The sequence below is a fragment of the Orbicella franksi genome, chromosome 10 (assembly GCF_964199315.1).
Source record: "Orbicella franksi chromosome 10, jaOrbFran1.1, whole genome shotgun sequence".
Taxonomy (NCBI): domain Eukaryota; kingdom Metazoa; phylum Cnidaria; class Anthozoa; order Scleractinia; family Merulinidae; genus Orbicella; species Orbicella franksi.
The window spans coordinates 12,656,182-12,671,181 of record NC_138154.1 but is presented as its reverse complement, the minus strand read 5'-3'; the positions used below and the strand labels follow the sequence as shown (position 1 = coordinate 12,671,181).

The window sequence follows — 15,000 nt, the reverse complement described above, 5'->3', positions numbered from 1 at the left end:
TACGAAAACTGCTAAATTTGCGAGAACTCGCCAGCGCATCCACGAAATATATGGAAGTTATTCAAAGGGTGAAAAGGAAGTCCCCAACGAAAATTACGAATTTTAAGAAATTTACGATAATTTGTCTGCCCATTCACGAAATCTACGAAGTTTACTCAGAAGCTTACATGGAAGTCCCAAACGAAATTTGCGAAAATTACAAATTTTCCGAAATTTACGAAAACTGGGAAATTTACGAGAATTCACTAGCCCATCTACAAAATATACGAATTTTTTTCATACCATTGCAAGGAAGTCTCCAACAAAATTTACGAAAAGTTCAAAATTTATGTTAATTCGCCAGGCCATCCACAAAATCTACGAAATCTATTCAAAGGGTTGCAAGGAAGGCCCCAAGAAAACTATGAAATACAAATTTTTACGAAATTTACGAAAACTGCGAGTTTTATGATAATTCGTCAGCCTATCCACGAAATTTTCGAAATTTATTCACAGGGTTGCAGGGAAGGTAAGAAAATTACGAATTTTACGAAAACTGCGAAATTTTCGATAATTTGAAGACCATCCACGAAATCTACGAAATTTATTCAAAGGATCACAAGAAGTCCCCGACGAAAAATACGCAAACTGCGATATTTACGGTAACTCGCAAAAGCATCGAGTAAACCTAATGTATGGAATTTATTCAAGAGATTATATTATTTTCAGCTTGTTTTTGTGGAGGTCATTGGTATACAACCTGATATTCTTTTGATAGGCCTATAAAGTAAATGTAAGTTAAATCAAAATATTAAAATGAAGCACACCTTACCCTCGACTCAAAACAAACTAAAATCTCCATTCAAATTATTTGCTTTATTTCTCAATATGATAAGCAAGGTCGAGTAAACGCAAAGTATGACCATTTTATGATATTGGGTAAAACATTGATTGTTTGCAACAATGGAATGTCATTCAATAGGAGCTCGGACGTTTGGAGAATTCATTTTTTATGTGGAAATAATTTGCGATTTTTCAGTTGTGGTGGGCTACAACACAAAAAAGGTTACTCCACGGAAGCTTTTTGCAAATTTGCAAAGTACACCCAACACGAACTTAAGTATTTACTATTAAACTCACAAGTCCAAGCGAAACAGAGTAGCCACTTGCTTTATACAATTCTCTGAAGTGAAGTTTCCATAGTCTTTAATGGAGGTCGCCAATAAAGAAGCCAGCATACAGATACGTATGCTGGTACAAATTTAGAGGCTGTAAACACGAAGTGAAATTGAAATTGAAGGCAAGAAAGTCGAAATAAATCGAAAAAGCGATTACTTACAAGCAATCTGATTTTCCTAGCACAAACACTGAATAGGTCTGCCAATATACATTGTTGAGATTAAAAGTCATTGTACACAAAAGGGAGAAAGCTTGACTCTTGACTGTCCTCTTGACTAAGCAACATGACTTCCAAAAGAGGAGGACCGTTGACCTTTTCGTGTCAGTCAGCCATTCCCTTATGTTACGGTCGTGAAATGTCCCTTAAAATGGAACCAACATCTACATGTAAATTTCTCTACTTTTTATGGGGTAATCTAATTTTTTGTGTACTTACATGTAACGCACACATATATTCCTGTAATTTTTCGCAAGAGTCGCCTCTAGAATGAAAATCATTTGGCCTGTTAGTGATCTCTTTCGGTGTTATGTTTTTCCGCTCCCGTCACCTTCCCGAAACTCGGTTTTAGATTGGAAGAGTATTTTAGAACGCGAAGATTTTGCAGTTTGTTATCTCTTTTGCTATTAGGTTAATTTCGTATAATTCCACTCTGCTTCCGCTCTTTTGACCTTCCCAGAAACTCGCTTTAAGTTTGGAGGAGTTTTACAACAATTTAATACGCCGTGTGTTTGTAGAATGGTGGAATATTTTCCTCGTGCTTTATGTTCCTAAAGACAGGCGTAAGCTAAAACATCGCTGAGAGCGTTTTAGAATTAGAAGCTTACTTGTTGAATCTATGCTTCGAAACTCATGTTAATCTGCATAGAACAAACGTTTTCACAATGAAACATTGCAGTTTGTTATCTCTTGTAGTATTACGTTTATCTCATATCATTCTGCGGTCGTGACTTTTCCCGAAACTCGCTTGGAGGGAAAATCAGGGGAGTTTTAGAACAAGGTCAATGAGCCGCGTCTTTGTGAAATGGAATATTTTCCCCCGCTTTGTCTTCCCATACACGCGTAGGCTTAAGCATTGCTGTGTGCGTTTTAGATCGTTTTGAATACGTAACACGCTGGTGGAACGTAGAACAGAAAGTCAACAAGAAACGCTTATCTCATGTTATGTTTTGTTGGTGTTGTGTTAATTTCATATCATTCTGCTCACTTCCCCATAACCCGCTTTACAATACTCGGTCAACAGCAAACGCTTTAAGAACGAGAGAAACATAAAGCTTGTTGTCTTTTTTTTGTTACATGAGTGCGGTAATGGCACATGTTCATCCCGCTTTATCGTCCCAAAGAGTACAGAAACATGCTTGTCATCTTTCGCGGTCTTTTTGTGTTATGTTAATTGCGAAAAATCGCAATTTTTTTTTTAAATCCGCAAGCAAGCACCAGTAGGTGGAATTAGCATTGCAAAGAAGTGCAAATTTCGCAATGACTTACCGAAAATCTTGAACGCAGTTTTGTAAATTTTGAAAAATCGGTGAGCCGGCGCTTGCTGGTGGAATTAGCATAAGATTGTAAGTTTCGTTACAACGTGCCGAAACTGACACGAAATATCGTAAAATCTGTAAAATTTGTAGCTGTGTTCAATCCTGGACATAACTGTAACAATTCGTTCAAAATAGGTCACCATAGCAACAGTATAAGAGTTTAAAAACACCTTTTATTCTAGCTTTAAGTATTCAACTTTTTGGACACACCCTTACCTAGGTAAGACATTACCCCGAAATCAGATATTATTCATTGGCCATTATGTCTTGTGAGGTCCCATGGCATCATTAACTCCACCATCTTGTGTCACAAAATAACGTAAATTGGTTCAAATTTATTCCAAAATTGTAATTGAATGTAGAGAATTACTCTTCAATACTCAGTGGCGGTGGACAAATCTTGGCGAGGGACAAGATAAAAGCTACTTAAAATTTTAGCTTCATAGAGTAAATCTTGTTTTGAAAACCCTAAGAAAAAATTCTGGCGGTGGCATCCACCCCACCTCTCACCCCAACTTGTAGGCCCGAGGATAAATACCAAGATTTTTCCCTTCCAGAAAATCCAATGCCCGACATTTTAACGATGTCGACATTTCAGAAACAGCTCACTTCCTCCCCCCTTCTTTTCTTGAACACTGGCCTTATTTCGCATTTAGTTCCTGCCCTTTTTCAGACGAGATATTGTTTTCTTTAGGACGGTTACAATGATTATTGTCTTTGCAGGTCCAAGAAATTCCACAGCAGTGGTTTGACGATGGTGAAATAATCGGCCCTGTCCTTCACATAGCATGTTCGCCTGCCATTCAGCTTGTGGAGCCAGCAACAATTACTATTCCTACTTCACTGCAAGCGGACAAGAATGATTGTGGAAAACCCTCGTTTAAGAACGCTCATGTAAGGTTGTTAATGAACTCTGACGAGGAAACATCCCATTGGACAGAGATTACAGAACAACTGCCAAGACCAGCAGATTTAACGAATGGGGTGATTACATTTCAAGCGACACATTTCACCAGGTACCTAAAAAACGACCCTTGACTCTTTTCTTCAACCGGTAGTTCAGGAATTGGGGTTATTTTGTATGTATAAGCATTGATAAAGATATGCAACATGAAATTTGTAGAAACATATGGCTGTCCTTCAAGTTTGGCTTTTAACTATTTCTAGTTCTTATGACACAGTTTTTTTGCGGGCGAAGGGAGGGGTGCTGGGGGAGCAGTTTCGAGTAAGTAATCGTTTTAAGTTCTCTTCAAGCTTAGTATTTCGAAAGAAAAATAATGCTTAATCTAACCCCCGTCCCTCCCCCCCCCCCCTAAAAAAGGTATTACGGAAATTAAAAGGTAGCGGATTAAAACATTTTACCTAGCATCCTCTATTTATAACTCATAAGTATTTTAAGAATCTTCCTAGTTTAGATACGACCTTCCTTCAAATTTGGTACGGAAGTTGATAAAGGACAATTCCCAAATATTTTTCAAATCGGAAAAAAAAAATACATTTTTTCACACTGCTTTTTGGCAAATTACCGTTGAAGAGTTTGTGAAATTTAAAAAGAACAGTTATACATCTAAGGAGCGAATGTCCACTAACATCGAGCTAGTGGTGGCACATGAAAAATAAAAAGAAATTATTCATATTTTGTCCATTACTCCTACCAATATGCTGGGATTTATTTTCTAAAAATATTTTTAAAAACCCGCCAAAACTCACGCGTTGTGAAAAACACACAAAATATAAGTGACTCACACCTTCTCACAAAATTCGCTCTGTTTAATCCGCATGACGAAAGAATCAAGTTTGAGATTGGAAATTTACGGTTGAGGGGGGATAGGGGATACGTGTTGCCGTAACGAATTTGTTTTTGTTTTTAGCGGGTTGAATAAATATTTTTCTAGACGATATATGAAAAGTTTTTTTTTTTATTTTCCTCACGTGCCACATATTTTCGATTTGGCTCAGTCATAGTGGGCATTTCCCCTTAATAAAACTGATAGCTCCAAATAACTCCAATAAATCCGGAGCACTTTGCAAATCCAAGAACAATAGTTTGGAGATCGGGAAAATATAGGTGATGCAGTGCAAGCAGTCAGCCAATATCAGACGTTTTCCGAATTTGCCGCCATTTGCCATATCCGAAACGGCAAAATGTAAGGCAAAAGTTGCAGAAACGCAATTGAGTCCAATACTAGTACACCAGAAAAAAGAGGAACCTTCTTAGTCTCCTTCGTCGGTGTAGTCATTGCCCCAATTCATCTAAAGCGGACTGTCGTAGGAGATTTGTCAGGCCAAAGAAAGTTTTGAAATGAAAAACCAACAACACTGGATCCACTTCCAAAAGAGGTTTTGATAAAAGAGTTGTAGTTGCAGTTAATTTGGACTTTAGTGCAAAAATAAGAATTTTTCAAAAGAAAGGCCAACCATCATTGCTTCAAATTTTCCTATTCCCGTTGCTCTATCTTACAAATTAGAGAGTAATTCTGCTATTGAAGTTGACTTAAAATGCGATTAGAAATCCGCCATCTTGGAAACGGATTGCCTGCTCAGAAGTCGGTCAGCGTATCATCGTATGACGTCAAATCGTCAAAGCAATTTGATCCCTCCGCGTCTTCCAGTCATGTACTTTACATTTAGCGATATTGCTGAATTCAGGTTTGAATTATGTCCGAAGCTGGGTCTTCTTTCGATAATTTCGACGATGAACAAGACGGTGAAAGGTTTACCATTGAGCCATATCAGTTTGAACCGCGTATCAACTCAGATGAAGCTGAAAGCCTGTCAGACGAGGAGCCTATGAAAAGCGACGAAGAAGGTTCTGACTGGTATGTAGCGTTGTTATAATCGATCGATTCATTGTACTAATTCGAATGACTGTAATGTGAAATAAAATGATCTTAACGCTGAATGATGTGGCGATCGTATTTACGTCGTTTGTCGGTTTAGGTCGATTTAAGCTAAAATACCGTGAGCAAAATTACATCTTTGTGATAAGTTTTGCACTATTTAACAATTTATTCCAAGGAGGTTTTCCTTTTTCCAGCCAAATTGAGTTGCGAAACCCCGAGCTTTAATCAATTAATTACTCCTAAAACAGTGATACCTAAACTAGGAGGTTACTAAAGTAAAAAAAAACTCGAGGCCTCTTTGTTTACGGCGGTGTTGCTTTCTGCTTATGTCTACGCAGATCGACCAAAAAAGTAAAACTCTGGGAGCACGATTTAATTTCCTCCTTGGTCTGGTTGTAACATCTCGTTATGTTGTCGATTTTAAGCATTCCTTTGACTATGACATAGATCAATTATAACTAAAATAATTTGCTTCACAGATCAGGAATGTTACTGGAATACATGTTTAACTCGTAATTACTACGAATTCTTTAAAGGGGCGCTGGCTTTACCAACTCATACACTGCTAATTTTGTTTATGCACTAGTCTAAATCCTTTTTTTTATTTTTGGTGAACTCAACGCAATGGGATATTGCGTTTTTGTTTATAATTCAGGTGTTCATGTGAGAATTGCCAGATTATGGGACGAGTGGAGGCATGCATTTGCTGCCAAGAAATTGAGGCAGTCAAAACTAAAAATATTGAGGCAGTCACAAGTGGCGACTACCAAGAGGGGCCTACATGTATAACCCAACACCCAGGGTTTCATCCAGTCTGTATCAATAGATGGGTATTGCAGACTGCTTGGTTTTAATACAAGCAGCAATACAAAGATCCCTATGATGGGCCAGAACATAAACTATTTAGACATATAGCCTACAGGCAACTGGCCCGATGGTGCTGGGGGATTTTAGGGAAAGAGATAAGGGTGGTTCTTCCATCTTGTGCCGTTATGTGCATCCGTAACTTCTTTCCCACACCTGGGCCAGAGGAAGAGTTTGCCTTTGAAGGGTTTCGGTATGCAGATGAGTGATCTGGATTTACCCTAAAACTATTTATAAGTTGAAAATATTGAAATGATATATAAAAACTTAATAATTACTTACTTAGGCCTCTCTCATATATACCGTACCATATATATATATAGGCAGAATAATATGGTTTTCCAAACGGTGACTTCCAGTAGAAGGATCAAAAGATACCGTGCTTCAATGTGAATTTTTAGTTAAGTGTAAGATGAGGCGTCATGAAGCAAACTTCTAAAGCCGGAACAGTTAGAAGTTTGCTTCATGACGCCTCATCTTACACTTAACTATATATATATATATATATATATATATATATATATATATATATATATATATATATATATATATATTTGTTCCCAGTGAATGGGCGTCATTTTGTTTATGTTTTCATTTTCTCAATGGGTATAGATTACTTTCATTGGTAAATTAACTGAGTACTTGGTCCGAAAAAAATATACTTTACTTTTGGCGTTGATGTATACAAGAATATTTATGGGTTTTTATGTTTTGTGTTTACCAGTTAGGGTCAAAGACTAAGGATAATGATTCTTCAGTATCACGATTCTCCAAAATTAATTATGAAGAAAAAATAACTGGTACTTCTAAAGCTACATAAGACTATTTTCATTAGTTAGATCTTGACCGATGTTGTTGTATCAAGTGGTGCTGGCTCTGAAGCAATGTTCTTTGGTAGCTGAACAGGCAAAGGCTGGGCAACTGCATTCCCTTCCTCACACCGCTTGATAACCTCTGAAATCATACCTGACAAATAGTTGTATGATTTCTTCTCACTGATTGGCTTGACAACCCATCGCTTATGGGCTTTTGGAAAGCACATCTTGCAGCGTGCCTCGCCCGCCTGTTCTCCTGCCTGTACTCAAACTTGATTACGGCCAGTGTTTGCATTGTTGCCAATTGCAGCAAGTTGAGTCCTGGCAACCATGCCCTGGTACGAAAAATGTTCCCTTTTTAAGCAGTACTTGAGCATCATCGAGTGATAGACCTTAAGTCTGCCAGTGTGGCAAAAGTCAGTAAGCTTAACCAGATCTTTCAAAAGCTTAGCGTTCAGGACCACTTCCTCCAAAGCTAACTGAGCCGGGGTACCTGGTTTGATCCATCAGATTCTCTCAGCTTTAGAGGATGAAATGCGTTTGTGACTGCACTCATGAAAGTGGGTGTTCCCTGACCACTTATGTTTGTTGGTAGTGGGATTCAAGAATGATTTCCGTTTTCCAAGCAAAAGATCCACACTACCATTGTTTCTCCTCAGGTCCTCACGTTGGTCAGTAGCTTTTCCATGGTATCCTGCGAGAAAGTAAACAATTGTTCCATAACCAAATCCTCTTTCAAATTTATGTTATGTATGATACATGTAGCGAACCCCTCGTCTGCGAAACCGCACAACACAGTTCCTGTGCAAGCCTCTTTGGAGTTCCAACCCAACGACAGAATATATATCTTATTTTTAGAAAATTCCCCTCCACCTTTATGGCAGAATATCATAGTTTATGTATTTAAATAACGACGCAAGTGGCGGTAATTTCGAAAAACCCAACACTAGAACTAATTTCATTTTTGCGATTTGCAAAAAAGGTTCTGGAGTTGACGACGATTCTGGGATACGCTCGGATACTTTTTGTTACCTTATTACTTTCGATTTGTAAAAAATTAATTGTGGATGCAACGCAATTACACCCATGTCCTTACAGGTTTATCGCATGGCTTAAAGAGATGTTGAGTCCAAATCCAAAGGATCCTGCTGATCGTCCTCCCAAAAGTGTGTCCCTGGAGGATCGTGCTGATCGTCTCACTGAACACGTGCCCCAGAATGCCGGTTTCTTTGCATGTTTGTGCCGTAGCAGTAACATATCACCAGAAGAGTCTATGTTGAGATATTGTTGTTATCCAATTGATCTGGAGGAACCAGTTAGAAACAGGATATGTGCTGCATTTGATGTCTTCTCTTATGGCTACGGAAACTCCTTGGAGCCACTGTGTCCTGATAATCTGATATATCTCGCATTACGGAAGGGTCTTGAGCCAACTGATGATAAAGAAGCTTTAAACGACGGGTTACCACTCAGGTAAGACTACAAGGACCCTGAATGCAAGGTGTTGTTAGCAATATCTTGAACATTTACTATGAATGCTACCGGTATTCGTAATTGCCCAAAACCAAGAGAGGATTAATGGTAATGGAGTTTGTCCCCCAGCTTAAGCTGTCCACGTGTGCAAAATCCCTCTCGAGGAATGAGTATTTCTAGAACCTCATGGGATTTTCCAAAAAGAGAGATCTAAAGATAAATTGAGAGGGAATACCTTAGCAATAAGGCCAATTTGGGGTATGAAATCCTTTACCTGTCATCCTCTCTATCAAAACTCAATTATAATAGCATGTGCATTCCCCTACTTTGTTTTCTTTTTGTTCTTCTTCTAGTTCTTCAGCAAAACGCTCATGGCTTCAAAACATAACCTCAAGACACATTTTGATCTAGGGCAAGTGTGCAGTGGGTGCAGACGCTCCCCCTGAGATGACATGCGGCTTTCTAATATAACTGGTAACCTGCAAAACAAAAAACACCGTAGTTACGCCATTCCTTAGTGCTGCACTCCGTCCTAAGAAAAACCCTGGACCCTCCCCTGTTTTGGTATTGTTTGAAGCAATATGTCATCAAATAGTGTTTAGCTGTCGGTCCACTCACTATTATGAGGCAAAAGGTATAATTTGACATGCTTTTGTGATTTGCTCGAGATGAAACAAACATATTTTTTCTTTCTTCTTTTTTTTCTGTTTGCCATACACCATAGTTTAAGGCATTGGTTTTAGCTTTTTCATATCACATCTGGTTCGCGCAGAATTCATGTTTTACCGATTTTCAATTTTTTTTGCTTGTCGTTTCCTTAGAAATATCGATTGCCTTCAGAAATACATAATTCCAAACTTTAATCCATTTCCAATGACTGGTTTAATTAAACTTAGAAAATGTTATTTTCCAAGTTGTAGTGGTGGAACGATTTCACTCCATCACTGCCTCACTCCTTCACTTCCTGTTAGACATTTGGAACCCCGGGGGACGGGTGACTCCCATATGAGTAGGGATGCTCGTCGGAAAATATGAATTTAACTCCTAAGGGAGACTACTGTGGAGGTTGCTTGAGCTTCATTAGACCCCTAAAAGATACCACTTAAAACGAAATAGGCTCGATCACTAGCCACTGTTCAAGAAAGGATCCCGCGCGTACTTGTAGCCCCGACTCGCGTACTCTAGAAATCAGGGGAAATCAAGCCTGAAAACAGAAATTAAAAGAAAGCGTCTCTTTTATGATTATTTACCCGAGTACACCCTAAAGGATACATCGACAGCTAAAAATGACAAAGTTTCGTCATCAACACCCTAATTGAGACCAGAATCCTTGATTTGTACCCGAGACGACGAGCATCCCCGACCTTTTCATATAGGAGTACCCCCCCCCCCCTCGGGGTTTCAAACATCAGCCGCCTAAGGCCGTTTTACAGTCGCTTGCAGCGTGTCAAGTTAGTTATTTTCGAGAGGTAGAAGGTATAACGATTTTTTCATTGTACAGAAAATACTTAGGGTGCTTCCTTAGCGATTCGATTCAGGGGAAGTCTTCGTAGTTTTTCCTTCAAAAAGCTACTTGATATTGTGATTTCGAAAGCAATCGATATAAACGAATGATTAAAGGCTCCAGACAATTTTGTTAACACTAGAAACGGAAAGACAAACGCTACCTTTCGGTAAATGGTTTATTGACAGAAAAAGAAAAAACAGAGAAGAAGAAAAGGAAAAATAACTAGTAGTCACCACTAGGACTCGAACTCCCAATGTCTCGCATGGCGAGCCAACGCTTATCACACTGCCCTACGTGTACATCAGATACCGAAGGGCGAAAGAATAAATTATTTATTTACGTACCTCAGGCTCAAGTATTTCGCTTAGTCTATACCTCACTTTTGACCAAACAAAATGATCTTGCCGTTTCTGACTACAGCAAAAGGAAGACATGTACAGACACATGTAATGTAAAACGTGTAGGCAGGCCTGAGTAACAAACAGTTTCTTAAAGTTGAACTTTTTCATTTGGAAATAGCACAACACACCCCTGAATAGAAAAGGGCTTTATGGATTTGTTCGAAAGCTAGACTATCCTCGCATCACAAGAACTCCCTTTTAATGAGCAATGTCTCATAACACCCTTTGATAATTTATTTTCCAAGTTCAGTGGCTCACAGCCACTTTGTTTTTATATCGATCCGATGAAGGGAAGACTGTTACATAGCTAATAGAAAATGTTTGGTATGGCCTTAAAAAAACTGTATCGAGACACCTTAACCCTCGGATGTACAGGGGTGGGGGGCGCTGGATGCCACCACTCCCCATAAGACTTTCTCAAATTTTTGAAAAGACGATCTGCTCTAAGGGACTGAAACTTTCATTAGCTGTCAATACATCCTCCGCAGAAATCCTGATATGCCAACTGCGCGTCTATCATTTTTGACATTGCCATGGCAACCGCAAATTTCAATTACGTTTGGCTAAGAAACAACTTCTTTGACATAATTCTGTATTTTGACAGTTTTCTTCATCAAATTACAGAAATTCGCGAATTTGTACATTTTATAAGCCATCTGGATTAATTTGGCATTACTTTTCGTTATTTCTTGACATGGTACAGGCAGTTTATTTGGCTTTATGTTTGTTCATCGTTTCCTCGGGTTCCGCTTACCAGATAATCGAGCCTTTGTTATCGACGCTCTGACATGTAGAGCTGGTCAACTTAAATTATGGCATTTGTTGAACAAGGTAAATTCCCTAATATTTTGTGGGCTTATGCATTATGCATGCATAAGCCCAATAAACTAACAAGATCTTGTGGGTTTGTTTGAGGACGTGATTTCACAGAGCTTTGAGATCATGAGTAGTCTGAGAGTTAGAGCGGGTACTAGTATTTCGCGTGATTGTTTTCGAGTAAAGGCGGCCATTGCTACATTTGTAGTGCGCAGTCGTTGCTAACTCTAGTCATATTGCGTTCTCAACAAATAAGAGACTAGTATGCAACAAAGGTGGTTGTTTAATTCAAGCCATCGATAGCTTTGACAGCGGCTTTTAACCGAAACTTTGCCAAAAATCATGTGCGAGTTCACTCGAGAAGTATTTTCCTTCTGCGAGGAATTATTTCAAATTTCCGTATTGTCTCACTTTTTTCATATAATTACTTTACTTTTATTGCTTGAACATTTTTATTCTCGTTTACAAACGCCAGCCATCCCTTAGTAGTTTGGAGAAGGAGAAGGAAAAGAAAAATGAGAAGAAAAAACTGCTCACACCAGGGTTCGAACCGCCGAATCCGTACTACTGCGATACCCTGTAAAAATTGACAAATTACGAGGGAATACAGCTATAAATTCATCACAGCGTATCGGAAAGACAAACGCTCCCTTTTGGTAGAAATGTTACGTAAAGAAAAAAATTAAGTAATAGAGAAAAAAAAATTAGTAAAAAAGAAAAGAGAAAGTCCCGGTCTTATGGTTGGCCATTCGCTTCAAAATTACGACAGGGTATACGCGGGTTTTTCTGCCGCGTATTCTTGTTTAGATACGTTACGTATGGGCTTTAAGCTCATATATACGACCATTTAGATCGCGTATATACGCATTTTCAAAGGGCCACATATTTGCGTAAATTCAAGCGCGGGGATATGCGAAATAAATGCCCAAATATACGCGTCCTACAAGGACCCATATATACGCGTGCTAAAATGGGCGTATATGCGGGTCTCGTAAATTACGTTGTATATGCCAGCACGAAATGTGTCTTTTAAGAGAATGGCTGTTCGTGTATGATAGCAATGAAAATTACTTTAACTAGAAATCGTCAATATGGCGGCAGTGGTGAAATGCCTTGTCTTGGTCTATCTGCTATTTAATGTTTGTTACTGCAGCTCCCCCAGTGACTGAACTTCTAGAAACAGTTACGCGTCTTTTGAATGACTGTTCAAGATTTTATCCTCACGGTAATCGTAACATGGCAGAGAACTTGATCGTTCGTCGTGAAGTTGCTTTGGATTCTGTTCACCGTTTAGGACAGAGGTGCCCAAGCGAATGCTGAGAGAATTCTGCCTGTTGAATTGCTGGTGAGACAAATTCAATAATTACTACATAGACGGGAAATTTTTGCAGTTCAGTTTTGAACTTGAGTAATCTCAAACTACACAAAGCATAAGCAGTGGAAAACATTTTTATAGAGAAAGATTTATATTTGGGTTAACTTTTAATCCCGGGTTAGCGTTAACCGGCTGTGGAACAACCCAGCCCTACTGATTCGAGAAATAAGACTAAAGTGGGTTTTCCAATTCTGGTATCAGTATCATGCTGGGTCATTTGCAAAGTAGAAATATCTATGTTCAGCGTCAGCGTGTAAGGGAAGGTTTTTTTCAAACTGACCCAGCAGGGTCTGATTTGAAGTGGTTCAATACCATCACAAGGCATGTTGACAGCGTCAGGGAACCTAATTCTCTCTGGCACATTGATGGACTACAGTGCCTTATCAGTTGGAGGTTTGTAATACATGGTGGTTTTGACAGGGCTTTAGACTTTAAGTTGTGCAGCAAACAATTCTGCTGCGACTGGGCTCACTCTATTCTTAGCTGCTGTGCAAAGTTATGGATTGCCCTCTAGAGTGTGTTCGGACGAAGGGGATGAAAATTTAGAGGTAGGAAGAGCTATGCTATGGCACAGGGGATTTAATAGGGGAAGCAAAATTGCTGGGTTGTCTGTATACAACCAGTGAATTGAGCGTCTCTGGAGAGAAGTCTATATTGAATTCGGTCAGTTCTACTACACTCTGTTCTACCAGATGGAAGGAAATGGCATCCTGGAATCGACCAACATAATCGATCTGTTCTGTTTGTATTACATATTTCTTTCCGGAATTAACAACCAGTTAAACCTCCTAGTTGAGGCATGGAATAACCATGCTGTACGCACAACCAATATGGGTGAACGCAGTGATTTTACGAGATATATGTAATACTGGAAATACTAGCTGTCAGGGACACATTTGATGATAACACCCAACCAGTTGTATTATCTGGTGAAGACCCAATAGGACTTACACTAAAGTCACATTCTGATAGTGAGGAATGATCATCGCAGTAAATTTTCCAATTTAAGCAATTGGAAAGAAGAAGCCTGAAAAAATCAGGGCTTCAACGGGATCGTTGAAGCCCTGATTTTTTCAGGCTTCTTCTTTCCAATTGCTTAAATTGGAAAATTTACTGCGATGATCATTCCTCACTATCATATACAACCGCAGTTCATATATGAATTATTTCATATAAACTTCACATCATTTCACTCCTCACGGGAAGATATGAACTCAATAAATTGACCTCGCTCCCAATGTGTGGCTTCATAGCTCAGTTGGTAGAGCATCGCACCGGTATCGCGGAGGTCACGGGTTCGTATCCCGTTGAAGCCCTGATTTTTTCAGGCTTCTTCTTTCCAATTGCTTAAATTGGAAAATTTAGTGCGATGATCATTCCTCACTATCATATACAACCGCAGTTCATATATGAATTATTTCATATAAACTTCACATTAAAGTCACATTCTGTTTCCTAAAACTCCCCTTCAGGTATTGATATATCATAGGCTGGACGACCCACTCTTCCATTAGAAGCTGATACAGTTGGCAAAGCCCTAATGGGAATACACTGAGGTGCATGAAACTGCTCTTAATGCAAACATTTCTCATCTAAGTAGTAAATATTGTATTTGTCTCACCAGCGATTCTAGAGGCCATATCTTCCAGCATTTGCCTTGGTACCTCTGTCCAATGAGTCAACTAAAGGATTAGCCTGCGTAGCTTGGCGGTTTAGCAATTTTTTAAGCAATTTGAGCGCGAGCGCACAAAGCGACAAAACCGCAAAAACCAGTAGGAACGCCCAGGCTCTTCGCGGCTACGCTGCATTTGGCGCTCGTTATCACGGCTTCGTCGTTTTGTTAGCGTTAGGATAAAATCTTAAACAGTCATTCAAAAGACGCATAACTCTTCCTAGAAGTTCATTCACTGGAGAGCTGCAGTAACAAACATTAACTAGCAGATAGACCAAGACAAGGCATTTCACCACTGCCGCCATATTGACAATTTCTAGTTAAAATAATTTTCATTGCTATCATACACGAACAGCCATTCTCTTAAAAGACACATTTCGTGCTGGCATATACAACGTAATTTACGAGACCCGCATATACGCGCATTTTAGCACGCGTATATATGGGTCCTTGTAGGACGCGTATATTTGGGCATTTATTTCGCATATCCCCGCGCTTGAATTTACGCAAATGTGTGGCCCTTTAAAAATGCGTATATAC

The 15,000-nt window shown here is 39.1% G+C and overlaps 1 protein-coding gene across 1 annotated transcript in view; it reads left to right on the top strand.

Annotated features, from left to right (window-relative positions):
- The window catches only part of LOC145501648 (uncharacterized), an 84,521-nt gene that overhangs the window by 63,966 nt on the left and 5,555 nt on the right, over positions 1 to 15,000 (top strand). Inside the window, exons 9-10 of the mRNA XM_081481076.1 lie at positions 3,418 to 3,710; positions 8,315 to 8,689. Of these exons, the coding sequence (XP_081337202.1) occupies positions 3,418 to 3,710; positions 8,315 to 8,689 (668 nt within the window). The remainder of the gene's footprint in view (positions 1 to 3,417; positions 3,711 to 8,314; positions 8,690 to 15,000) is intronic.